General features: G+C 44.8%; 1 protein-coding gene across 6 annotated transcripts in view; it reads left to right on the top strand.

The window, feature by feature from the left end:
- The window catches only part of HRH1 (histamine receptor H1), a 96583-nt gene that overhangs the window by 50229 nt on the left and 21225 nt on the right, over positions 1-25129 (top strand). The window contains exon 1 of one of the 6 annotated variants that reach the window (XM_036923429.2): positions 23641-25043. The exons of the other annotated variants lie outside the window; for them this stretch is intronic. Within the exon in view, the coding sequence (XP_036779324.2) occupies positions 25028-25043 (16 nt within the window). The 5' untranslated portion in view covers positions 23641-25027. Of the gene's footprint in view, positions 1-23640; positions 25044-25129 lie in introns of those variants that run through there. 6 annotated transcript variants of the gene reach the window in all.

The raw sequence follows: 25129 nt of genomic DNA, 5'->3' as shown, positions 1-25129 counted from the left end.
TCTCTCAGACTGTTCAAGTTCAGTTGGACAATATCCACCATATCATAGATAAGTTTTCACAAATGCCTAAGGTGCCTAACTGGTTTTCTTGGTTTCACTGGAGATGGCTGGTAATTACAGATATGTTTTGGTTATGTAACTATACTCCTATTATGTTAATGTGTGTGTGCAATTTAAGTAGTAGCTTAAAACCTATACATGCTGAAGTTACTCTACAAGAAGATATGTCAAAGAAATAATCAATCTTCCCATGTTTTCTGCCACCTGCTACTTCTATAGCTTTTCTTCTTCCTTCCTAATTACAACCCTTAAATAGAATTCGTGCCTCATATCAAATTTACCGAGTATCATAATTCTTCCAAGTGGTAAAGATACCTCAAGACAATTGCTGGGCATAGAAGTTACAGGGCATAAATATGCAAAGAAATAAAAAGCTAACCATTTCAAACAATAAGGCTTCTCTCTCACTTACCAACTTTACATTCCCCTCTATGGCCCCGGAAGATGACTGGTTAGCCAGAGACGGGTAAGATTCCTCAAGGGAGGAACAACCTAAGACAGGCACAGTCGCAGGGGGGTCATCAGGTGAGAAATTAGGGATCAACAGAGGTGAGGCTTAGAACCTCACCCCCCCGTTCTGAGAGAAAGCTTCTGCATACGTGGATGTTTTATTGCCCTTGTCTAGCTTGGATTAACACATAGTCTACAGGCACCCACCTGATCATCTACATTTGCTCTCTTACAACACTAAACTATGTTTTCTACCTTTATCTTGTATCTACCTACCACTTCAGCATTTTATTAAAAATAATAATAATAAAGAGAGAAATGTGGTATCCACATATAAATCAAGTATAGAAACCAAATGAGTATTCATATTTGAACTGTTTATAGTTCATAATGCATGAGCAAAACCGAAAGTTTCTGTGATGACTGCCCTTGTACTGTTCACTATGTAACTTATTCATTATGTAAGAATTTGTTCTACAAGTAAGAACTTGTTTGTTATGCCTCAGAAGATTGGAGACTGACGAAAATTAGGCTTGGGGTGGATTAATGATTGTGCATTGAGCATTGACTCCCCTATACAGAATTTTATTGTTGTTAACAACCATTTGATCAATAAATATGAGAGATGCCTTCACAAAAAAAAAAGGACAGACTTCCAATGGTAAAATAAATAAGTAACCGGGATGTAATGTATAGCATAAGGAATATAGTCAAGATATTGTAACAGCTTGGTAGGGTGATAGCTGGAACCTAGAATTATGTATATAAATGTTTTATCACTGTGTTGTACACTTGAAACTAATGTAATGTAATACTGTGCGTCAACTACCCTTCAATAAAAAATAATTACCTTAAAAAAAAAAAAACATGTATCCCAGGCATGACCTGATTTTCTTAAAGTATAAAGAGTTCCCACCAATAAATAAGAAAAAGATCATTGTCATAGGAAAAAAAATGGTCAAAAAACATGAAAGGGAAATACAAATGGCATTTAGTTATGTGGGATGGTGCTCAGCCTCCCTTAATTTAAAAAGTGTAAATTGAACTAAATGGTATATCATTTTAACCTATCAGATTGACAAAGAATTAAGTTAAATAAGACATCCTGTTATCAATGTTGTGAAGAAAAAGGCACCCTCATAAATTGCCAATGCTCAATAAATGTTACAGCCTCTGTGGAGAGCATGTTGGATCTTACAAAATTTTAAGTACACAAATCCTTTGACCCAGGAATTCTACATCAGGAAGTCCATTCCAGAAAAACTTGCACATGTGCAAAGCAATGATTGTATGAGGAGAGTCTAAAGTGGCAACAGCTTGGAAACAACCATAAATATCCTCCTATAGGGTACTGCTTAAATAAATGATCATATATCTACATATGGATTACTATGCAACTACGAAAAATTCGTAAGGAATTTTTGGATTGATATAGAATGCTTTTCAAGGACTCTTTGTTTAAAAGCAAGGAAGGGACAGAGGGAAAGAAAAGGGAGGAAGAACGTAGCAAGGAGCTTCTGTCAAGACATGCTTGTATGTGCACAGTCCGGCCCTGGAAGGACACACGGAATACTAGTAACAGAGGTGCTTCTGGGAATAAGATCTGAGTGGCTGAGGGGTAGGGTTTAGATTTTTACTCGATTTTCTTTAGTATCATCTTTTTCTAGCCCTATGCATAAATGTGTCATATATCCAAATAAATAAAAGAACAAAACAACACAAAAATATCTGGCACATAGGAAGTGCTTAGTATATCAGTTCCTTTCCCATCACTGAACCTCAGTTCTCCCTTTGGCTAACCTGGAATGTGAAATTCCAGCACTGCTGTCCTCTCTGGGACTCCATGAGGATCAAAGGCAGGAGCCAAAAGAGAACATGCTTTGAAGGTGCCTGATGGTCTACTAATATATGCATGAATAGCAATAATAATGATGTAATTGTTATTTAACGTCTTTATGGGCACTTCACAAGCCCAGCCTGCTTGTCCTAGTGACTGAAATTCTCCCTCTCTGGGCCTCAATTTTGTTGTCTGTAAAATGAGCCCGTTTGGGTCTTGTGTTGGGTGATTCCTGACCCTGCAGTTATGGAAGGCTTTCCTTCTTGCTTTAACAGGAACTGCCCTGTCTCTTCTCCTCCCCAGTCAACTGGAGGACTCTCAGGATTCTGCAGTCAGCCTTCCATTCACCCTCAGGACTTTGCAATTCCAGATCTTCCTTCTTCCCAAACCTCAGGGTAGGATGAGGATAGAGGGGACCCAAAGGCCTGGAATAACTCAACCCCAGGGTCATTACTGTGAGCCCTGCCTGCCATTGATGACAAAGATATCTTTCTCTCTGATGATTAAGGTGACAACAGAACTATTTAAATAAATGGAAGGTTTTCATCTCCTGTGACACAGACACAGGAAACTCCTAAGAAGTTGGGATGGCCCATTTGGAAAGTCAACTGAAAATGTGTCTTTAAAGTAGTTTTTGGTTGCAGCACACAATATGTCAGCACACAACAGTCTCCCCAGTTCACTGATTTCTACCATCCCTCTTGTCTGCACCTGGCCTATTGGCATAGCCAACTCTTAGGACCCCTGCTTGTCCTACTCCTGTGCTCAGAAGTCAGATTCACAGCTTAGTCATCTATCTGCACATTCCCAACCCTTCTCTCAGGCCGCACCTGAACACATTTGTGAGCAGAGAAGCTAATTAGTGACAGGCGGTTCCTTAATGTGGGAAGGATCTTTCTTGAGACCCCTTTTCTATACCCAGGTCAAGGGGAGAATCAGCTGCAACTCTCAGGAATTCTCTGGGGTAGATGTATTGACATATTGTACCGACAATAATTTCTATGAATGTTGGGTAAAAAGGAGGACTTTTCAGAGTTCTAGGGTCTGGAAAGAAGAGAAAAATGTGGAAGGAATATTGGTCTACCCTTGTTGGGGTCCACAGGCAAGCCAAACTGCCTCCTTGCATCAATTTCTACCGCCATGAAACACCACCACCTCCAGGTGACTTAAAGTTCTGAAGGAAAGGCTTGAGAAAGGCTGGAAGTTTTGTTAAGAGGTTGTTAAACATCTTGATTAACACTATATCTTGTCCTTGGCAGTTTCGTCCCCTCTTCTCTTTCTTCCTCTTGCAAGTGTGTACTCATGGCCTAGACATAACCTGGAGTTTTCCCTTAAGATGAAGGGCATTTGAAAACTCCCTCAAAGCTAATGGTCTGTAAAACTTTTGAAATACTTGTTTCAATGATAAACTGTAGTATGAGAATAACACACATCTGATTAAAGTGAAAAAATGAAAGAGAAAATAATTTGGCAAGAAAATTATTACATCATCAGAGAAGACTTCTTTTTGACTTGTGTGTTAATTTGTCTAGTTAGCCTGGCATGCTCTTTATTATCTGTAATATGCCTGGCATAGTACTAGGCACTGTGGGAGAATCAAAGGTAAACAAAATTTGACTCCATATTGCACAAAGAGTAATGCTCATCTACTATTCCATGTGCTTCCCTACATTTGTCAGCCCCTTGCAGTCAGTCAATGCTGATAACTAGTTATAACTGGTCAAATTCAAAGCACATAATTGGCTGTTTGAGAGCCAAGGGCACCTTTTTACCCTGTGGTGTTAATGAACAATGCTTCAGATGATGAAGCCTCATTATCCTGGTACCTTGAGTGACAACATGGAGCAGAATTCTCTGCTAACTTGCACTTGCCATTTAGCATGAGTGGGAAATTTAGATTTGCTTTGTTATACCTCTGAAATTTGGCTGTTAATTTGTTTCTGCAGCGAAACCTAGCCTATGCTGACTAATATAGTTCCTAACCTCAGTTATAAAACCTGCCATTTATCGACTGCCTCCTGTGTGTCCAAGCACAGGACACTTGCTTTATCCCATGTAACCCTCATAACAGCCCTATGCTATCTGGGTTGTAGTTACACATGAGCCATGTGACTTTGTATAAATCACTCCACCTCACTGAAACTCTTCCAGAGAGCTATTATTATCTTCATTTCTCAGAAGTTCAGAGAGTTTTGCCCAGTATCATGAAACTAGTAAGTTGCAGAATTAGGATTCAACCTCAGGTCTTTCTGACTTCAAGGCTGGTTTTTTCCTTTTAACCAACTTCAAGTTCAAGGGAGCTTAGACAAGAAAAGTGTATTCTGCAAGGTAAAGGTTGGAGGCTATGGATGTGGGACATAGGAGAAGTTTAGGATGTGAAGGCTCATCTAGGCTCAAGATCCCAAATTAGAATAATGGTATTACAGAAAGACAAAAATGCTGCTTTAATCATTCAACATGATGTTGCACGTGTAGATGCCACTTATATCTGTCAGATACATCTCAGCTGTTTACTCCCATCAGCAAGAATTTCTAATGTAAGCTGTTTGCTGTTTCACAATTATCTTAACCCAGAAACAAGATCAAAGTCATAGAACATTAAAACAGGAAGGGACTGCCTCTGAGATGCCCTCACTCCGAGGAGCGTGAAGCCCAGAGACGGGAAGTCCCCTATTCTGGATCACACAGTGTGTTCCTGGCAGCCATCTCAGCTGTGCCTCAAACACTTTGCCTGTTTGCGAAAGTCCTCAGAAGAAAATATGTGTTTGGGCTGCCTTTCCTCCTCTATAAGATGCTAAATGATTCCTAAAGGCAGGGGTAGCTTCGGGTTTATCTACCTGTCCCTGTGCCTTCATGCACAGATATGCCAACAGCTAAGTATTTTCAATAAGTTTTCTCTTCTGACCTTCACAGAAACCCTCTGGGTGAGCAGGGCAGATCTTGTCTCCATTGCACGGATGCTGGAAGAGTTTCAGTGAGGTGGAGTGATTTGTCCAAGGTCACATGGCTCATGTGTAACTACAACTCAGATAGCTTTACTCTCAGATAAACCTGTTATCCTTCCAAATCTAGGAGACATCCTCAGGGCCAACCCAGTTAAGGGCATGGCTCTGCATTCACAACTCAGTTATTCAGTCTGTCTGTGATTCAGTTTCTTCAACTGGATTGGGGAGATAATAGTACTTACCTCCAAAAGAAATAAGTAAGCTAATTACACAGGTATTACATTCAAAGCTGATAGCATACTGCTTGGGACACAGTGCTCAGTCAGCATCAGCCACTACTCTAATGAGACATTTGGCATTAATGGGCAGATAGTTTGGAATTTTCAAGGGACCTTTCTGGTCCATGATGTGTAACGATTTGTTGTTTTGCTGAGACAGAAGTTAACTACTCACATGGAATGATGTGATCATTCTAATACACACATGTACATTTCTTTGTGGGAAATGGCCACTAAGGGAGTGAGAATGGTGAAAACCCAGTTAATTGGAGGAGACACAGACAGGAAGTGTGAACCTCTAGAATGACAGTGTGCAGGGATAAGACCGAGACCGTTCCTGGTGCAGTACGGGAAACCTTTGGGAAACCCTTATGGATGTTGGTGGAAGGGTGTCTTCCAGATGGCATTTACCCAGGCACCCTGAACACCCAATTCTGCACTACAAGTCCCCTGGGGGAATATAAGTGTCTAGAGGACACTGAACAGAGTATCACTCTGCGGCTGTGGCTCCAGAAACCCACCTAGAGCCTAGCCAGAGGATATGCTCCAGACGCACATAACCAAACCAGATCAGAAGTCCCCTTTCCCTAGTCTTCACTCGAGCCTCAACTCTTTCCATCCCAATAATGAGAAGAGAACCTGCTGGCACACACTCAGGATAGTGTCCTCAGGCCTCCTGAGGACAGGGCGGTGAGCCAGCCATGGGAAGGAAGAGCTGGTCATGACATCTGTTGGTTTGGTATAGGACTGTTTGCACATAAATGTAAATAGATACACAGTGTGAATGCGCACATGGGATAAAACGGGCCATGCCCACGTGTGAGGTCTTTATGAGATGTTTGTATGAAGGACCCTTGTTTTTTCTAGACAGGGGAGGGAATGACTTATTGGTAAAGGTGGCACAGTGCAGTTAGAGAATCAGAAATGCTGACAAGCAGGCCTAGGTTCAGATCCCAACTTTGGCACTTTATAGATCTATGAATCTGGACAAGTGATCTGATTTCTCCAAGCCTCAATATTTTCATCTGTAGAATCAGAAAGATGATTCCTACCCTGCCTCTGTAGGGATTATAGATGATGTAGGCATGTGATAATTGGGAGCCATCATATTGGGGCACCTAGTCTGTACCAGGCTCTATAACAGACACTCTCCCACCCTTCATCTCAGTGTTCTGCAAATATCACAACTTTTTATACCAACTGCACTATTATTTGCTTAATAACTTTCTAAGTCAAGTCGCTTTTTAATTTATACCTCATCCTGAGCAATAGTAGCCATGAAATTATGGGTTTGATATGCTTTTTTACCTAATATACCAATGAAATATATGCCTAACCATTAAAGTAACTATTTTCTTTGTGTGAAACCACAAGGAAAAAGATCACTGTGCTTACCAACATTTATATGCATTGCAACTTTGAACACCCCAAATGTCCATATTTAATTCTCAAAACATCCTGTTGAGAGGGAAACTAACCCTCCTTTTTGAGATAAAGAAATGTATTTCCTGATCAAGAACACACATCCAGTCAGTACCTATGAGAGGTCAGTTTGACATTCCTTCAAGACATGTTCTTTTCAAGAGGAATATCTCAGATCCTGAATTGTTTTCTTGCCTGTAACCAAAAGAGAAAAACAAGGCAGTGAGTAGTTCCCTGGAACACATGGCTTTCTGTAAGGTTGTTATCCTTTTGAAAAGATTCATACTCATTTTAGTCCCCAAACCTCCAAGGTGAGGGGAAACCATAAAGAGCTTTGAATGGAGCTGGCTGGACAGCACTGGCAGAGGGCCTTCAAAGCCGACTGCTTCCAGCCAGAACATATGTAGGCATATCTGCCACGTGACCCCTTGACAACTTCCCCCCAACCCCACCTTCTTACTCCTGGGTCAGCTAGAAATCCCTTTCACCTCAGCGCAGCGGGGTGGAATGACTGCATGTGGCCCTGCCAGAGCTCAGGAATCCACATGTATCCACAGCTTTGGAGTTTTTTGTTACCCCAAGAGAGACTGAACTGCTCTCTCTATCAGGCCCAATTCGACCCTCCTAGGGAAGGGGCTTTACACTCTGGCCAGCCCAGCTACTCTCCTTGCAGCCCGAGTGGTCTTTTCAATATATAATTCTGGTTCTATTCCTCCTCCCCTTTATTTGTCTGTACCTGTTATGGTGCTTTGATTTTTACTTGTCTATCTCCATTCAGTTGCCTACTCCATCAGGACGGGGATTTTTCTATTTATTCTCCTAGCACATAGTGAATGCTCCTTAATAAAAGCAGTGTTCATGCTTAAATCTTTTATTGAGTCATCTCTCACAGCCTTTCAGAGCAGCTGTGTTTGAGACCTGTAGGAAATATTTGAGATGCTGCCCTTTTTGGAAACTGTGTGTGGTGCTATTGTAGGGAATCATATCACAAATCATAAGTAGCCATTCAGCTACTCAAGGTGCGGTCCATGGACCAGCAGCGTGGGCATCACTGGGAGCTCATTAAAAATGCAGATTCTCATCCCAGGCCCAGCCCTACTCAGTTGAGATCTGTATTTTAAACAAGTGATTCGTGTGTGCATTAAAGTTTGAGAAGCACTGGGTTAGGACATCCTTTTATATATTCCTATAACCTCCCTAGGTTTCTTTCCCTAGGTCACTTTATAAGTGCCCCTGTAGTGTTGGACTTCTCTTCTAGACTGTGAGCCTCCTGAGGGCTGGACCCTGGCCCAGTGTCTGGAGCATGGCCCAGCATATACAGGCAAGGATGCTTAATTACCCCTAAAATTATCCCCCAGAAAAGAGTCCACACAAAGTCTTTCATGTTATAGGATGCTCGATAAACTACTTTGTTTTGAACAAAAAGTACTATCTGGGAAAAGCACATTAATGAAAATGACCTCAGTGCTACTTTAGATGTTTTTAGCAGCCACTCAGTGGATTCAATAAAAAATAGGTAAAGAAATGCAACCCTATTTGGTCATCATTTCTGGAAAGTATGACTTCACAATTGTAATTGCTAGATATTAATGTACACGCACCTTTTGAAGATCATCTTAAAAAGTATTATAGTATGTGGTTATACTGTGGGGTCACAACATGCATCCACAGAATTAATTAAAAAAAAAAAACCTAAACAACTCATCGAAGGCTTCCCTCCTGTCTGCACACTTAGGAACTTAGGAACCGAGGAAGGAACACCACATTTGGCAGGTTGTGGCTGGAAAGCACCACTCTGCCTTTTACTAAGCGGTAACTGCAGTTTTTTAACCCAGTCTTATTTCCTCACCTGGAAAATTGGGATGCTGTTCTCCCCCTCTGCTTGTCTTTCAGCTTCATTTATTCTACAACCTGGCTAAGCATCTGTCATCCAGCTATCTGCTGGGCAAGCACCTACCCTCCAGGACCCTCAGCCACTTATCCCTTCATTACCTGTAGCCTCTGCTGTCTGTTGCTCAGAGGAATGTGGGGACCTGAGACCAGCCTTCTGCAAAGCTGTGAGGTCAAAAGACCTTCAGTTGGTCCTTTGCGTCCTCACACCTCCTGTCTTGCATACCCTCCACTTTGCCCACCCACAGTGCTTGCTCATTGCCCCTCCCCACAAAGTCCTGCCAAATCAGCTTCCGTTCCCCACCCTTACTTTCCAATTTTCCATGCTTCAAACATTCTTTCCCTCTGATCTAATTCCCGTTTTCCCAGGGCCCTGCTGCCAGGATTTTATCTAGTAATAGAACTAGATGATGAGAGCATGTGAATGACTGAGAGACCCAGCTCTTACTGTTACAATAATTGCTGCTATGTGTTAGACATCTGGTTTTGCCTGATTTCTGGGTTGGCCATGCAGATGGATGGATGGTGTTGCCCTTCTCTGGGAGGGAGGAGAGGAGAGTGGGCATTCCCTGTCAAATGACCTGAAGAGGGAGATCACCAGCCCCGATGAGCTGTGGGGCCCAAGGCAAGAAAGAGTACAAATGGTTTGGGGGGTGGTTGCTGCTGTGGGTCTTGGTGGGGAAGGTGGGAGGTAAGACCGTTTGTAAGGGGTCTCACATGTCAATGATGGAATTCATTCTGTAAGACATGGGGAGCCAGTGAACAGTTAAACAGAGTGGTGGCATGATCTGATTGGCATCTTAGGAAAATCCCTCTAATAACAACACAGAGAAAGGATCAGAGGGGACAAGACTGGAGGCAGGCAGACCAGTTAGGAGAGAGTCGTAGTATTCCTGCCACGGGACACTGGCCACCTGAACTAAGGCAGTGATGTGGAAGCAAAAGGAGCAGATTGATATGTGAGAATTTTCCAAGGCAGAAACAGGATGGTGAGGAAAGAGAATTCCTGATGATGACTTCCTGCTTTACATGTGTGACTCAGTCACTGACATAGATGCTCCAGAGATTTGGAGATGCCAAGTTTGAGGAATACCTCCAAGGGGAGTTTTCCGAGAGGTGTTAGGTATATGGGCCTGAGCTTGGCAGATCTGGGCAGATTTAGGAGTCACCAGTTTCAAAAGTGGTACAGCAGGCTAGAGCTGAGGTCCGGAGGCGAGATGATGGTGGTCTGGCCCAGAAATGGTGGCAAAATTATCTAGAAAGGTGTCTGGAATTGAGAACTATTCAGGAGGTAGAATTAGCAGCACTTAGAGATGGTTGGAATGTGGAACGTGAGATGGAGATAAAAAATGAAAGGTGGTTCCCAGTTGTCTAGCCATGGCTTCTGGGAGGAGAGCAGTGCAATCCGTGGGACAAAAGTAGTTCTGGGGGGAAGATGACTTAGTTTGGATTCCCCCCAAAGTAGAACTGGAGACAAACATTTGGGTGAGAGACATTTATAAGGGAGGTGGCCCCAGGTGGGAGTAGAAAGTGAGCCAGAGAGGGGATGAATACTGATGAAAGGTGTGTCAGGGCATAGACTACTACTGCAGTGCCTTGGCCTTCCTGGGGCACCCTATGAGGGACTGTGGGCCGTGTCTGAGAATGGTCCCATGCAGCTGGTTGAGTGTTGCTCCTGGGGCATTAACTCTCTAGCACTTCCAGCCGCCCTTTGTTGGGGGTGAAGGGAGAACTTCCTCAGGTGGAGAGACCCCATTGGAGTGTACAGCTATCTGGAGGAGACCAAAGAGAAGTGCGCTGGACACCAAAGGCATTTCCTGCAGGTGGTGGGACAACGCCTAGGGTTGAGTCTTAGATGTCTGATGCTTCCAGCTGGAGATGTCCGCACACAGAAAGTGATGACTGTAGTAGCCATCAAGGATTCCTGGACACTGGAATCCTGGGTGAGGGTATTCTTGTTTGTGTAGAGCCCTCAAGTATCAGTGGTCTGCTCGGACCAGCAGGTGTACTCATTTCTGCCCCTGGGGCTGGCTGCGAAGCTGGTGCGCTGGGACTCAATCCACTTCCCACAGAATAGTTGTCAAGTGCATCTACACCCCTGACCTCCATTTCTCTGTATTGAGAGTGCCTCTTGTCAACAGTTCCAAGAAGTGGGGCTCATTAAGCAAAGAAAAACTGGGGTCTGGGAGAAGATAGGCCCATCTAAGGACAAATTGCAATTAAAACACAAGAGAGCTGGGGTGGGGATGGAGAGTGGCACCACCTCCTCACTAAGACCTAAGTGAGTTCCCAGGCAGTCCTGAGGTTTGCTCAGAGGGGAGGGTAAGTGGGCTAGGAGTTGGTGCTGTGTCCCTTGTCCCCACTGCGGCCCCTTAACTGCAGAACACAGGCAGGGTGTTGAGTGGGTTTGCATTTCTCTTCCTGTATGTTTGTATTGGGATAATATGCCTAGCCCAGTGCTATCTGATAGAAGTAGGATGCGAGCCACACATTTGATAATAAATATCCTAGGAGCCACATTTTAAAAAGTAAACAGAAACAAGTGCAACTCTTTTTAATTATACATTTTATCTAACTCAGTATATCCAAAACATTATCATTTCAATATGTAATCAACATAAGAAGTTATGAATAAGATACTTTTACACTTTGTGGGGGTAGGACTAAGTCTTCAAACTTCCGTGTGTATTTTATACACTTGCAGCATATCTCCATTCAGACCCACTGCATTCAAGAACTCACTAGTCATATGCGGCTGTGGCCCCGAGTCAGGTGGTGCACATACAGCCTGTCTTTCTTAGAGAACCATGGGGAAGAGCCAGTTCAGCCCCCACTCATCTCCCCTGGTGCATCTCTTCATTGTAGGGCTCAGTCTTCATACTAAGATGATTATGACAATTGAGAATTTGTACTGTGTTGAGAGCTTTATATAGACTTGATATTATTTAAGCCACACACACACACCATGAGAGACATATTTTTATTTCTGTGTTATAGGTGCAGCAGTTGAGGCATTGAAAGGTTAAGCAGCTTGCCTGTAGTCCTGTTCCTTTTGAGTGGTGACACCAGAATTCAAATGCAAACCCCTTTGACTCAGAGGCCTTGTGCTTTCTGCAAAGCACCCTCCCAGTCCCAGGGTCACTCTCACCTACCTCAGGTTCTTTGCACATGCTGTTCCTGCAGCCTACTGTCTCCCAGCCTGGCTAACTCCCACTTGAACTTAGGAAAGACACACAGAGAAAGGGATGATTTCTTCCTCAGGATGTTGTCATGTCTGGTTGTGAACTGTGAGCCAGTGACAGCTACCTTTTGACCAGGCAGTGGTCTGGTTTGAGGATATTTCTGACAGACACTGAGGATGACAGAGCCAAAAGATGGGAAAGGCTGGAGTCCTTGGTAATGTCCTTGAGATGCTGAATTATCCAACCAAGAGCTGCCCTAACTCTGGACTTATTGCTAGAATAATGTATTTCCTTATTACTTAAGCCAGGTGAGTTGGGGTTTTCTATTACTTTTAGCATACATCATCCTAACGATTATGGAGAGATGGTACAGCTTGAGACCAAGTGGACCATAGAGCCAGGGCATGGGCTCCAGCTCCAGCATTGAGGGGCCTGGGATAACCTTTTGTGCATAGCTCAGACACTGCTTCTCCACAAAACGTTCGGAGAGGCCCCACCAGGAAGTCATTCCTCCCTCCTCTGGACTTTTCATCTGTGTCTTGATGATCCAGGCCTGCATCTTCTCTTCTTGCTACTCATGAGCTTGTCAAGAACAAGCCCTGTGTGTTTGTCGCTTCGGTATCCCCTCAGTTGTACCTTGTCCCTAGTAGATGCCCGAAAAATGGGAAATAAATGGAAGGATGAGTAAACTGATTCTAATGTTTCTACTTCCTAACTTGTAAGAGAGAAGATATTTCCTGTAAGTGTTCCACCTGGCCAGCCAATGAGTAACTCATTTCCCTGCCCTGGGCTCAGTTTCTTTTTCTTTAAAATTGGAAGGTTGGACTAGATTTCCAGCTTGGGAACACTCCATGATTTGAGTATCATTGGGCCCATTATGTGCAGAGGTGAACAGTACACGAAAGAATTAGACACATTCCCCTCCATTGAGATGCTCAGGGTCTAGAGTGGAAGTTCTTTACCTTTAAGGGGGGAATAGGCTCCTGTAATGGCCTCTTTCCCGAAAGATGCTCCTGCCCTCCAAGTTCTGTGGACAGTTTTAGGGAACCCATTCAGTTAGAGAAAGGCACCCAGAGGCCCACTGCTGCCTTCCGGCCCTATCTGCACTGGATCCAGGGGACAAAGGAAGAACACCACCTTTCCTGGACGAGCCCTCGGTGCAGAAGGGAGACAGATGCTCAGATAAACTAGTCGTAACCAGCTGGAGAGCTGCTGACAGAGGCCGGCCCTGGTAACACCAGGAGAGGGACTTGAGCTGCCCAGGAATGCAGGGACAATCCCTTTGGCTCATGCAGGAGATCGTCAGGTGCTCAGACAGAGGAGGCCTCATGAAGGCCAAGAGGGCCCAGTTGCATGGCTAGGACAAAGTGGGAGATGTAACTGGAGAGGTAGTGGGGTGCTGGAAGGGGTAGAGCCTGGCCTATGGGAGGGGAGCCAAGAGGAGGCGGCCCAGGACAGGATATTTGGGATGTGCCATGAGAACAGGGATCAGAACCGGCGGAAACCTCTAGGGGTTTATAAGGACCTAACGCCAGAAAAGGGCTTCCAAGAGTGGGCTGAAAAGTCAACACAACCTCAGACTATATCAGAAAAGGGCTGCTGGTAAATTCAAGGAGTCACCAGGGCTGTCACGGTCCCTCTGAGGGGGACTGCCTGGGCAGAAAACTCTCCTATCCGGTCTTTGCCGTGCGCCTGCTGAGCTGCCAACAGGAAGCACGTCCAGCTTGGAAAAACAAAAGCAGACACCTTTCCTCTTTCTATGGTCCCAAGGTGGCTCTTAACTCAGGCCCTTCCTTGTACTCTGCCTGCAGAGCTGTTGTTAACATTTCGGGAAGTTCAAGGAAATCATTTACCTGCCGCCCAGGCTTCAGCAGCCTCCCTTTTGGATGGAATTGCCACGGAAGCACGTCTCTGCACGGCTCCCCTCGCACCAGGCTGATAGAACAGGATGGTAGTTCAAAGCTGGGAAAGTTGGATTCTTCCTTAGTACATGGAGCTTTGTGGTAGATAAAATTATGTCATGGCAGGAAAGATTAAAAGGATCCTTTGTTTGAGAACCAATTAACTAGACCATTTCTAAGGTTCCTCCTGCTTTTAACAACCTGGCCTACATAGAGTCGGCCTCCTGGATCCCCGCCCCCTTCCATCCCCTAGCCAAGCTGCCCATTGGTCTTTGACCTAGCTACCATCCTGTTTCCGACTCTTCCTTAATCAAAAGGAATGGGGGAATGGTCCATTGGGATCTACTGTGTGCCAAAAATCATTTGCTTTCACAACACCACGGCACAAGGGTGGGATTAAGGTTCCCATTTGACAGATGTGTCCACTGAGGCCCTGCGGGATGTGCACATCCATCCATTGAGCAAAAATGAATTAAGGACCTACTCCATAGTAAGTCCTGAGCCAGGCACTGGAGGTACAATAGAGAATACAATAGGAGTGCTCCCTACCCTCATGAAGCTTTATTGTCTAGTAGGAAAAAGAGGGACCCTAACAAAGTAACCCCACAGATAAATGGTGTTAGGAGAGTTTAGTTTGGGCAAAGGAAGGCTTCCTGGAGAAGGGGATATTTAAGATGAGATTAGAAGCATGAGCAGGTTTTGACCGGGCAGACAGACAGGGGCCGGGTGATCAAAGCAAAGGCAACAGCTCTTTCAAAGTCCTTGAGGAAGGAAGGAGCTCAGAGTCTTCCAGGGACTCAGAGCTGTGTGACTAGAGCATGGAGCAGGGGATGTTATAAAATCATGTTCACTGAATCACTGAAGGAGTAAGTGGGGATCAGCTCTGCATGACCTCCTGGCCTTGAATGCATAAAGAGAGGGCATGGAGAAAGAGAACAAACTATGGACGAGGTGCTGTCATACTTGTGATCTTACTTGATCCCTGAAGCCACCCAATGATAAATGTTTTCACCATCCCATTTTATACATGAGAAAACTGAGACTTGGGGTAGGTAATTGTAAGTCACTCTGCTGATCAGAGACAGAGCCAGGCTTCCTACCCATGCCTGATCCCAAAGTTCAGGTCCCCATCAGCTCATCTCAGGGGCCTGGATATGCCAGCTGCTGTCCCTGCCACCCAATACCTTGACCCTTCTTTTCCAGGTGTAAGATTCTGGCAGGGATAGCCCAGCCAGGCTCACCTCAGGCCCATGCTTTGGCTTCTGGCCTGTCTCTGTGGCATCCTTGCTTGGAATCAGAGAGGGAAACTTGGGGTCTGGTAATTCTATTCCATTAAGCCTAATTAAGATGCAAATTTGTACAGTTAATGAAGAAGGCAATTTGGAGGCAATTTCACCAGTGACACAGGACTCTCATCAGTGCTTCTGTTCTCAGTAGGTAGGTCTGAGGATACGGGAAATGCATGCACTGCCACCCACCAAGTTGCATCTGGCTAGTCTCCAGAGAGAAATTTTTCCTGCTGGAGAAGGACAGCCCACCCCACATAGAACACACTGTACAGAAACAGCCTGGATCATGTGATCCCTGATGTGGTGATCCTTGTTCACCCAGTCTGGGCCCCTGCCTCCTTCTTCTCCTTGGAGCCCCTTGACCCCCACCTATAGGCTCTGCCCTGCTCTGGCCCCTCATGTAGAACAAGAGAATGTGAAGCAGTTCTCTGGAACCAGACCACCTGGGTTCAAATCCCAGTTCCGCCACTCACAGGCTGTGTGAGCTTCTAAGCTTCTCTGGGCCTCCATCCCCTCTTCTGTGAAATGGGACACTGATAGCATCACCTAGTGAGGTTGCTGTGAAAATGAAGTGCTATAATGCATGTGAATATTGGACATTTTCATTAGCTCTGCCATTTTTCCACATTCCACATGGTGGGAATTCTTCCCCCAAACTGTAGGTTCACAAATTTCTTTTTGCTGCTATCAGAGGCGTGCTGTCTTGGAGACGGACTTTCCCCAGGTTGTGGCTGCCTGTCTCCATGGTCGACCTGGCTGTGAAGCTGGGGTATGCCAAACAGCTGACCTTTCACATGGACTGCCACCTTTTTTCCCAACTTTGGATACCTGTTGGCCTGGACTTCCTTCCAGCACCTGACCCCACTTCCTCCCACCTGGTGGCTCCCCTTCCACCTGTGGCCAGATTCATTTATAAATAAATTACTCGACTGACATCGTTATTATTATAGCTTAAATTTGTGGAGTGTTCACCGTGTCAAGCTCTTTATGTATAATTATGTTATTTCATCCTCACAATTACAGATGTGGAAACTGAGGCTCAGAGAGGTAGAGTGACTTGCCCAGGGTGACACAGCTGGCACAGGGTAGAACTTGAACTTGAACTATGTCTGTCTGATTCCTAACCTCATTTTTAAGCTCTTTAGCCAAGCTGCTCTACAATTCCTAGTGCCTGCTGTGTACCAGGCCCTGTGCCTGGTGCCTTGGGCAAACACCACAGTCCCTAAATCTGAGGGGCATACAGACTTATAGGAAGGAATGGACAGGAGGACAGACAATTGCAGAGCAGGCTGGAAGTGCTTCGGTGGAGGGAGCCCAGGGTGTGGGGTGTGGGAGGATTGAAGAGTGCCTCTGTGTTCCTAGGGAGGAATCAAGAAAGGAAAGCATCACGGAGTTCTCAAATGCCAATATTTAACCACCCCATAATGACTGGCATTTATACAGTGTGTAGTTTTCCAATAATATAAGCAATAGTATGATGAACATCTTTTCATACTCTGTGGCATGAAAGATTATCAGAAGTAGAATTACTGAGCAAAAAGATGTACATTTTAAAGACTTTGAGAGCAAAAAACCAAATTGCCCTCCTGGAAGAGAGCCCTAATTTATATATCACCCCAACTGTGAGTGCCAGCTTCCCACACAGTCATCTGCCTTATATTGCTCATGTCGACGCTAAAAATAAAATATGCTAAAATAGAAAAGCCAAATTAAGAAATACTTATTAACAGATTTGGAAAAAGCTTATTTTTGATGATAATTTATAATTGCTTAGAGATTCTTGACTCTTTTCTTGGCACAAGTGGTCTGATAATAAAACTGCTTCTGGTTTGTTTGTGTGATGGAACTAATCTGTCAGTAGTTTACAGTGTTTGACTAAGAGCCCTGTGACTTCCAGAATCGCTTCTGTCTTAGCTTGGGCAGCTACAACAAAATACCACAGACTGAGAGGCTCAAACAACAGACACTTGTATTTCACAGTTTCAGAGTTCAAGAAGTCCACTATCAGGGTGTCACCATGGTCAGGTGCATGTGCAGACTCTGCCTGGATTGCAGACAGCCACCTTCTCCCTGTGTTCTCACATGACAGAGAGAGGATGCTCTGCTATCTTTTCCTCTTCTTATAAGGGCACACTGATCCTGTTATGGCTGCTCCACCCTTGTAACCTCACCAAAATCACATTGCTTCCCCAAAGCCCCATCTCTAAATACCATCACACTGGGGGCTTAGGCTTCAACATATGAATTAGGGGGACACAAACATTTAGTCCATGACATCAACCATGGGGACAATTCTGGGAACAAGAGGGCTGGACATTTCTTTGGGTATGTGTCTTGTCTCTCCAGGGCTAAGCCCAGTTGTCTTTCCAGCCAATAAGCCTAATTGTTTATAGAGTGTTTCCTACATGCCAGACTCTATGTTAGGTAAACTCTCCTTATGTATTGTCTTATAGTGTCCCTCCAGGGAAAGAATTACTAGTTCCGCTTTACAGAGGGGAAGTCGCCTAAGACTGAGCTCAGAAGGAGTGGAGCTCAGGTTTGACGTGAACTCCAGTTCTCTGCTGATGGTCACTCTGCTGCATGCCTGGGTAGACTGTAAATTTCTGGAGGGTAGGGCCTTGTCTTGCTTGCCCCTGGATCCTGTCACAGCATAGATGGCACTGAGTCTAGCTATTAAGGGATGGAGTGAAGACCTTTGCATTAGAAGATCTGAGTTTGAATCCCACCTGTGCCCCTTACCAACTGTATGGCTTTGGCTTTGGTTTTCCCATCCCTTAAATGGGGTTAATAATCTCTACCTTGCAAAACTGCCTTGAGGATACAATGAAATAATGTGTGCACCCAGTCCATAGTAAGCACTAAATAAAAGCAGCTGTTAGTATTTTTGGTATATTTACTTGGTCCCCCAAAGACCCCTGGATCCGGTGAGTAGAGAGCGTCATGGAGTTAGAGATGGGTCCATGGACCCTCAGAACGTAACATCATTCACCCATTTCATTCATTTATTCACTCAGCAAAATATCGATTGAGAGCCTTTCGTGTGCCAAGCATCAAAATACAGTGGTGAGAGAGATAAAATGCCAGGTCCCAAGAACTTTCCTACTAGGGTGATTAAGATAGAGGCTGTAGTAGCAAGCAAATAAATCTATTCCATAATTCAAATAGTGCTGACTGCCATGAAGAAGAAAAAAAGTAGGGTAAGAGATTCAAAATAATAAGAGAGAGGGCTTGGGAAGGAGAGTTATTTAGACCAAATGGATGAAGAAGTGGCATCAGAGCACAGAGCTGAGCAAAGTGCAATGTACCATGGGAAAATTTTAATTAGCGATTTTGGTGTCCTAAGCAAGCAGCTAACAGAGCCCTCAAACCAAAATCATGAGGAAGATGTGCCAGCCAGGAGCTGTATCTGGTGGCTCTGGACTCTAGTGAATTATAGTAATAATAGATGTTGAGCTCTTTTGTTTCCAACTACTAAGAGACTACCTACTGTCAATATGTAAATCTGAAACACTGAGAAACAAAACCATTTGTAAGGACAGTTGGGCCTGGCCCCCTCTCCAGCTGCAGCCCCAGGGCAGCTCCGAGGCCCAGGACTTGGGCCTTCCTGGGTGATGATGCAGAGTAAGGCCTGGGCAGTGTCGATAGCTCAGGTCAGGATGAACTTCAGCAAGGACTAGGATTTCAGGATTCTCCTCTGCTCAGATTTGCCCAGAAGAGTGCCCACCTGTGCCAGGATCTCACCCATGCTTTGCGTGGTCTGAGAAAAGGATTTGCAGCCATTTCCTGTAAGCTTAGGTATGGAAAAATTGGGCTCTTGGTGCTGTCCCTTTGGTTTGGGGCCACCAACATCAGAATCATTGGGGACTCCTTGTTGGAAATGCAGCTTCTAGGCCTCAACCCAGACCTCCTGAGTCCAATTCCTGGAATCTGTTTGAACAAGCTCTCTAGTGGTTCTTACACACTCCAGAGTTGGGACTGGTGGGTTGGTGGGGGCACCCATCAGAAGGTGATTTGCAGTGGGGATCGTCCAGGACCACCAGGGCACACACTTGCTGTCCTGTTCTCAGATGACAGCAGGTTTCCGGTCAGGTTGCAGGGATGGAGGTCAGGGGTGGCTGCCACATCTGGGTTTGTATTCCTGCATCTGTGCAAATGGAGGACGGAATAAAGGCAGGAATTTCAGAAGTTGGTTTCTGTTGTGCTGGGAGGCAGTGTGTATGAGAAGGTGCTGCCATATGTCATAAGAGAGGGAGAAAGAAAAGCTTTATATATATGTTCTGGAAGCAAATGTGTGATTTTCAAATGGATTGTTTTCCAGCCTGGACACAATTTTCTTTTCTCTCTGGTGAGTCATTGCAGAAGTGGCCTTTATCTCACTGCCTTTTGCAAATAAAGGACACATTTCATGGAGGGGCTGAGAACTTCTCAGGGACACACCTGGGAAATTTACTCTTGGCAGAGTCAGTTAGAGGACCCACTGAGGCTGTCACAGAACCACATCTACTCCTGTGATGTGGGGCCATAGAGACTCCTGACAGCTAAGTGTATGGTCATGCCCCCCTTAATAATCAGCCCCCCCACTTGTTATCTTAGATCTTGTCATCTCTTGGGTTGTTTACAATCTGTCTGGTGGCCATCCTGCTGGTTTTAATGAGAAAAAGTCCCCCAAGAACCTTTTGACATTTATGTATCAATCAGGAGTATAGCATAGTAATTAAGAGCATGGGTTCTGGGAGCCATCCTCCAGTGGCTCCCCATCTCACTCAAAGTCAAAACCAAAGTCTCTATCATATTCTGTAAGGCCCTATGCAATCTAATCCCTGTTACTTTTCTAACTTCATCTCCTCCTCATTCAGCTCCAGTCACACTAATGTCCTTGCTATTTATTGACCCCAGGGTCTTTGCACAGGCTGTTCCCTCCTCTGGTGATGCTCTTTCTACCACATCTTTGCATGACTCATTCCCTCACTCCCTTTAGGTCTCTGTTCAGATATCACCACGTCACTCCAACCATCCTTTATATAGTAGCACACAGCCCAGTCATAACAATCCTCTTTTTTTCCTCCCCATCTATTACCAGCTGACACTCTATTATTTGCCTGTATTTTTTAAGAGTCTGCCTCTTCTCATTAAAATGATAGCTCCTTGTAGATGGGAACTTTGACTTGTTGACTGCTACTTTGCCACTATGTAGAATATGTCTAATGCATTGTAGACCCTTCATAAATAATGAGTGATTCAATGAATGAATGAATGTCTGGCTTTCCTCCATACTGTGTGGCCTTTTGCTCCTTAGTATCCCTGAGCCTCAGTTTCCAAGTCTATAAAATGGACGTTTTGCATATTAGATGTTTGCATATTAAATAAGACAATGCCTGTAAGTCCTTTGCATGGTAACCAGCACACTCACAGTCCTCAATAAATGATGACTGACCTGAGGCTATGATTACTTAGACCAACAAAATAAGGCAGAATGTGCTAAAGGAAGTGAAAAAGGTTTGCAAAGGGCTGTCATGTTGAGAGGCAGCAGAGGTCCTGCCCAGGTGGTAGGAATCAGGAAAGGCTTCTCAGCAGGGGCAGCATTGGAGCTGGGCCTCTGGGTTGGGCAGGATCTCAGTAGGTCAATACTGATTTTATGAAATGGTGGGGAAGGGAAAGGAACAGCATGAGCAAGAGGCAGGAGGCAGAGAGTTCACAGACTGGTCAGGCATGCTTCTTGGGTGGGGGGCAAAGTTCTCCTTCACCTGGGTGGTGGTTGCCTTATAATAACCCGTTAATTCACTGGATGTGTGTTATTCTCTGTGTTCGTTTTATTTTATTTTACAAAAAAAAAAAAACAAAACGCTTAGAGAAAGGAAGGGAGAAGGTGTTAGATACAAATATAAAGATACAGATTCTTCCTCCTCTTAGCTCCATGACCTTTGCCACGTACTTAACCTCTCTAAGCCTGAGTTTCCTCATTTGGAAAATAAATTATAATAGTACTTAGGTCCTAGCATTGTGCTGGCCACTTAATAAGACAATGCATATAATCCCCTAGCACCACAGCTGGCAAGTGCTATAAATGTTAGCTGTTGACCCTGGAGAGCAGTGGACCTGCACATAGGAAGCCCTGCCATCTTCGCCCCTACCCCTGACTTGTGTGATCCTGGTCAAGTCGCCTCTCACAGTCAGATGCCTCTTGATTCTCCTGGTGACCCCATCCCTTATTAGAATGATAACTGGGGATGGCAGGCTGCTTGCCAGGGCCTGTAGTGCTCAGGCCAAGCTGCCCATGCTTGTGTTGTCTCCAACAATGTGCAAAGCCTCCACTCACAGGAAGCAGCAGGTGACTAGGGCTGGGGAATTGCCAACACTTCCCATGCACACTGGCAGGTGAAAATGCACCCCAGACATGATGGAGACAGTAAATTGCTTTCTGTCATCCTGTGCAGGGAAAAAAATGCTGTTGTTACTCTTCTAGGCTCGGGCTCCCTCCTCTAAGCCTTGTTTGCCATTGCCTGCCTTTGCCATACTGTATGAACTTAAAGAAAAAACAAGTGCTAGGTAATTACAGCAACCTCAGGAAGGGTTAGCTGCCTATCACGGAGTTGCTTTTTGTAGTGGTTTCATTCACAATCCTTCCCTAGGAGCGTGAAAGAGACAGCCAATCTCTGGTTCCCTAACTGAGCTGACAGGAGAAATCAAGTCAGATGGAATGCCTAGAGCTGCCGATCCCTGAAGTGTCTGGGAGTGTGGGAATATGAGTTTCTATGAATATCAGCTTCTATGAATGAGTTAAATTATATTTAACTTAATGTATAACCATTCAGCCAATGGATGGGCATCTACTAGACTTCCATTCAATCTACCCTGAATTCCCAGGAAGATTCTCCCTGAAGATTCCCTTCCATTGACAAATCCTTTCATGTTAGACACCTTCCCCCATGCTGTAAGTGTGCAGTGCAGCGGCATCAAGTCCATTCACATTGCTGCGCAGCCACCACCACCATCCATCTCCAGAACTTTTTTTTCTTGCAAAAGTGAAACTCTGTTCCCATCAACCAAAACTCCCCATTCCCCTTCCCTCAACCCCTGGCAACCACCTCTCTACTTTCTGTCCCTACTGATTTGACTGTTCTCAGTATGAATAGACTCATACAGTATATGTCTTCATGCGACTGGTTATTTCACTGCATGTAACGTCCTCAAGGTTCATCCACATTGTAGCCTATGTCACAGTTTTCTTCCTTTTTTAAGGCTGAAGAGTAATCCACTGTATACGTAGACCACATTTAGTTTATCCATTCTTCCATGATGGATGCTCGGATTGCTTCTGCTCTGGCTGTTGTGAATAATGCTGCTATGAACATAGATATATCACTTTCTCCTTGAGATCATCCATTAATCCGTTATCCCAGTTATTGAGTGGTTGTTCTGATTGTATGGGGTACTAAATAGGTACTAATAGCTAACACTGTCTTTAGCACCTACATCCTGGGCTTAGGAACTGGGGAACTAGCGGGAGGCAGGGGCCAGGTGGGCATGAGAGTCATCCAGGGCTGGACAGGGTCAAGGACCCAGAACATGCTGTGTACTCACAGCTGTACCTACCCTGGATTGTGAAGGTTCTCTTGCCCCATTTATGAAAATTATGATTATTTCTGTCTCCATGATCATTTTTAAGAAGCTGAGTGGTTCTCATGAGATTATAAATCCCAAATGTTGTGTGGAATTTTAACTAAAATAGTCAAATATAAGGCTGTTTGCCTATCACTCATCTGTTTGTTCAACTTCCTCCGGATTCACTGTTCCATTTAAATTGCTTATAACCAGTGGAGGCTTTAGTAAGTTCTGGAAAACAGGAAGAAGGAGAAATTGGTGGAGAAAAGTAGGATTGAAGCAGATGCCCATTTAGGAGAAAGATGTCAGGCTGACAGGAGGGTGTGGTGGTCCAAGTGCTGACTGCTGGCAAGCTGTGTGGCCAGGACCAACTTACACACCAATGCAGAGCAAGTGGTGCCCCATATTCAGGGTGGTTTCAAGGCAGTGGGAAGTATTGATGCTCCATCCTGAGACGGCCCCACCTCCCCCTTCCAATCAAGGTGCTTTACAATCCACCATTCAAGCACATTAGACACACAGTAATAGTTGTCTAGATGTGTCAGGAAGGATTTTCCCTTGTTGAAGCCACTCTCTTTACATGCAGATGTTCCTTCAAGAGCAATCTGAATTTTCAAGCCATAAAAACTCTTTAAGGTACATCTAGCTTGATTGCTCTCAAACTGTGCTCTGAGGGGCTTCTGGGGAGACTAGGACAAAGAGGGAGGGAAAAAGCCAAGCAGAAAGGGCTCTGGATGGCCTTCTCCTCTACTCCAACCAGACCAGTCTGCTTTTATCTGTTTGATAAAAATGTTTACAAGGCTCAGTTGTACCAATAAAAAAAGGTGGAAAAGAGGGAGCTTGAAAGCCTCTGATGAAGTTGTAATCACCTTGCTTGACAGAAAAGATCCAGAGAATTTGAGAGAAGCGTTCAAAGTCACAAGTAAATTCATTCAAAAAATATTTCCCAACCACCTACTAGGAACCTGATGCACAGCAAAGATGAGCACACAAATCTCATGCCATAAAGAGTAGGCTCTTCTCTCTAGGGCAGCTCCTCTGCAGTGTTGGGTGGACCCATGGGAAGCTGTCAGTGAGGAAGGGCACAGCCAGGTGTGTGCCAGCCAGATTATCCTCACACCCCACAAATAAGGATGTCATCTCTCCTGCACGTGTAAAAGGGAACAGACCTGTCCTCTTCACTATATTGTTCCCCCACCACATCATTTCATCCTTGCTGAAGCCCTGTGATACGTGTACCAACTGTGTGCCAAGCAGTGCCAGTGTAGGAAGCTACAGAGCTGATTAAGACATGGCGCCTGCTCCCATGGAACTCCCTGCCTAACAAGGAAGAGAAAAACTTTACATAAATGACCACCATACTGAGTCAGCGCTAAATGCTATAAGGAGAGACTGATACCTTTATCAGCATTGGCATTTGGATTGGTGAGAAAAGAGACACATCTAGCCAGGGGAGGTGGTGTTGGAACCAGGCCTTTCTTATCTTCCCAAGTTTAGGTTAGGAATTTGGATATTGGAATCAGACAGCCCTTTGAAGCCCTTGATTCAAAGTCCAACTGGGCCACATAACCATATGAGCTAGGACAAGGGATGGGGACAGAGTCTCATCTGAAAAATGTGGGTGATAATAATAGTTCCCACCTCGGGGTTGCTGTGAGGATTAAATGACATAACACATGTCCAACTCTGAGCCTCAATAAATGTAGCTCTTATTTCCAGACTTTAGAGATAAGGCAATGGATGGTGGGAATTTAGAACAATCCAGACAAAGGCCCTGCTGAGGCACAGCACAGCCAGGAGAAGACAGGCAGGACACTCGATCTGTTGGTGCTAAAGCAATGGAAAGGAGAGGTGCTGGGAAATGCCACAGGAAAGGTGGGTTCCAGCAACAGAGGTGCCCCCTCTGGTCCCAAACTGAGGATTGGGCTCCCGGACTCATTTATTAGCTCTGATAGTTTTCTTGTAGATTTTCTATACACAAGATCATTTCATCTGCAAATAAAGACAGTTTTTACTTCTTCATTTCAAGTCAGAATGCCTTCTTTTGTTTTTATGCCTAATTGCTGGGCTGCCTTTAACTCCTTTTATTTTTGACTAGGTGAGAAGCAGGCTTGGCCAGAGTCAGAGAGAGAGAGACCACCCTGTAAAGGCTCAGCCAGTTAAAGCAGGGCATGCAGGCAGAGCCAGGTGAGTGCCAGCGCAGAGTGCTCAAGCTCCAATGCGGCAGGTGCTCTCAGGCTTCCCCAAATGATGAGCAGAGAGAAGGGAAATGC

This window comes from Manis pentadactyla, chromosome 1 (assembly GCF_030020395.1).
Source record: "Manis pentadactyla isolate mManPen7 chromosome 1, mManPen7.hap1, whole genome shotgun sequence".
Lineage (NCBI taxonomy): Eukaryota > Metazoa > Chordata > Mammalia > Pholidota > Manidae > Manis > Manis pentadactyla.
Note: the sequence above shows the minus strand (reverse complement) of the source record. Positions and strands in the feature narration are given on the sequence as shown.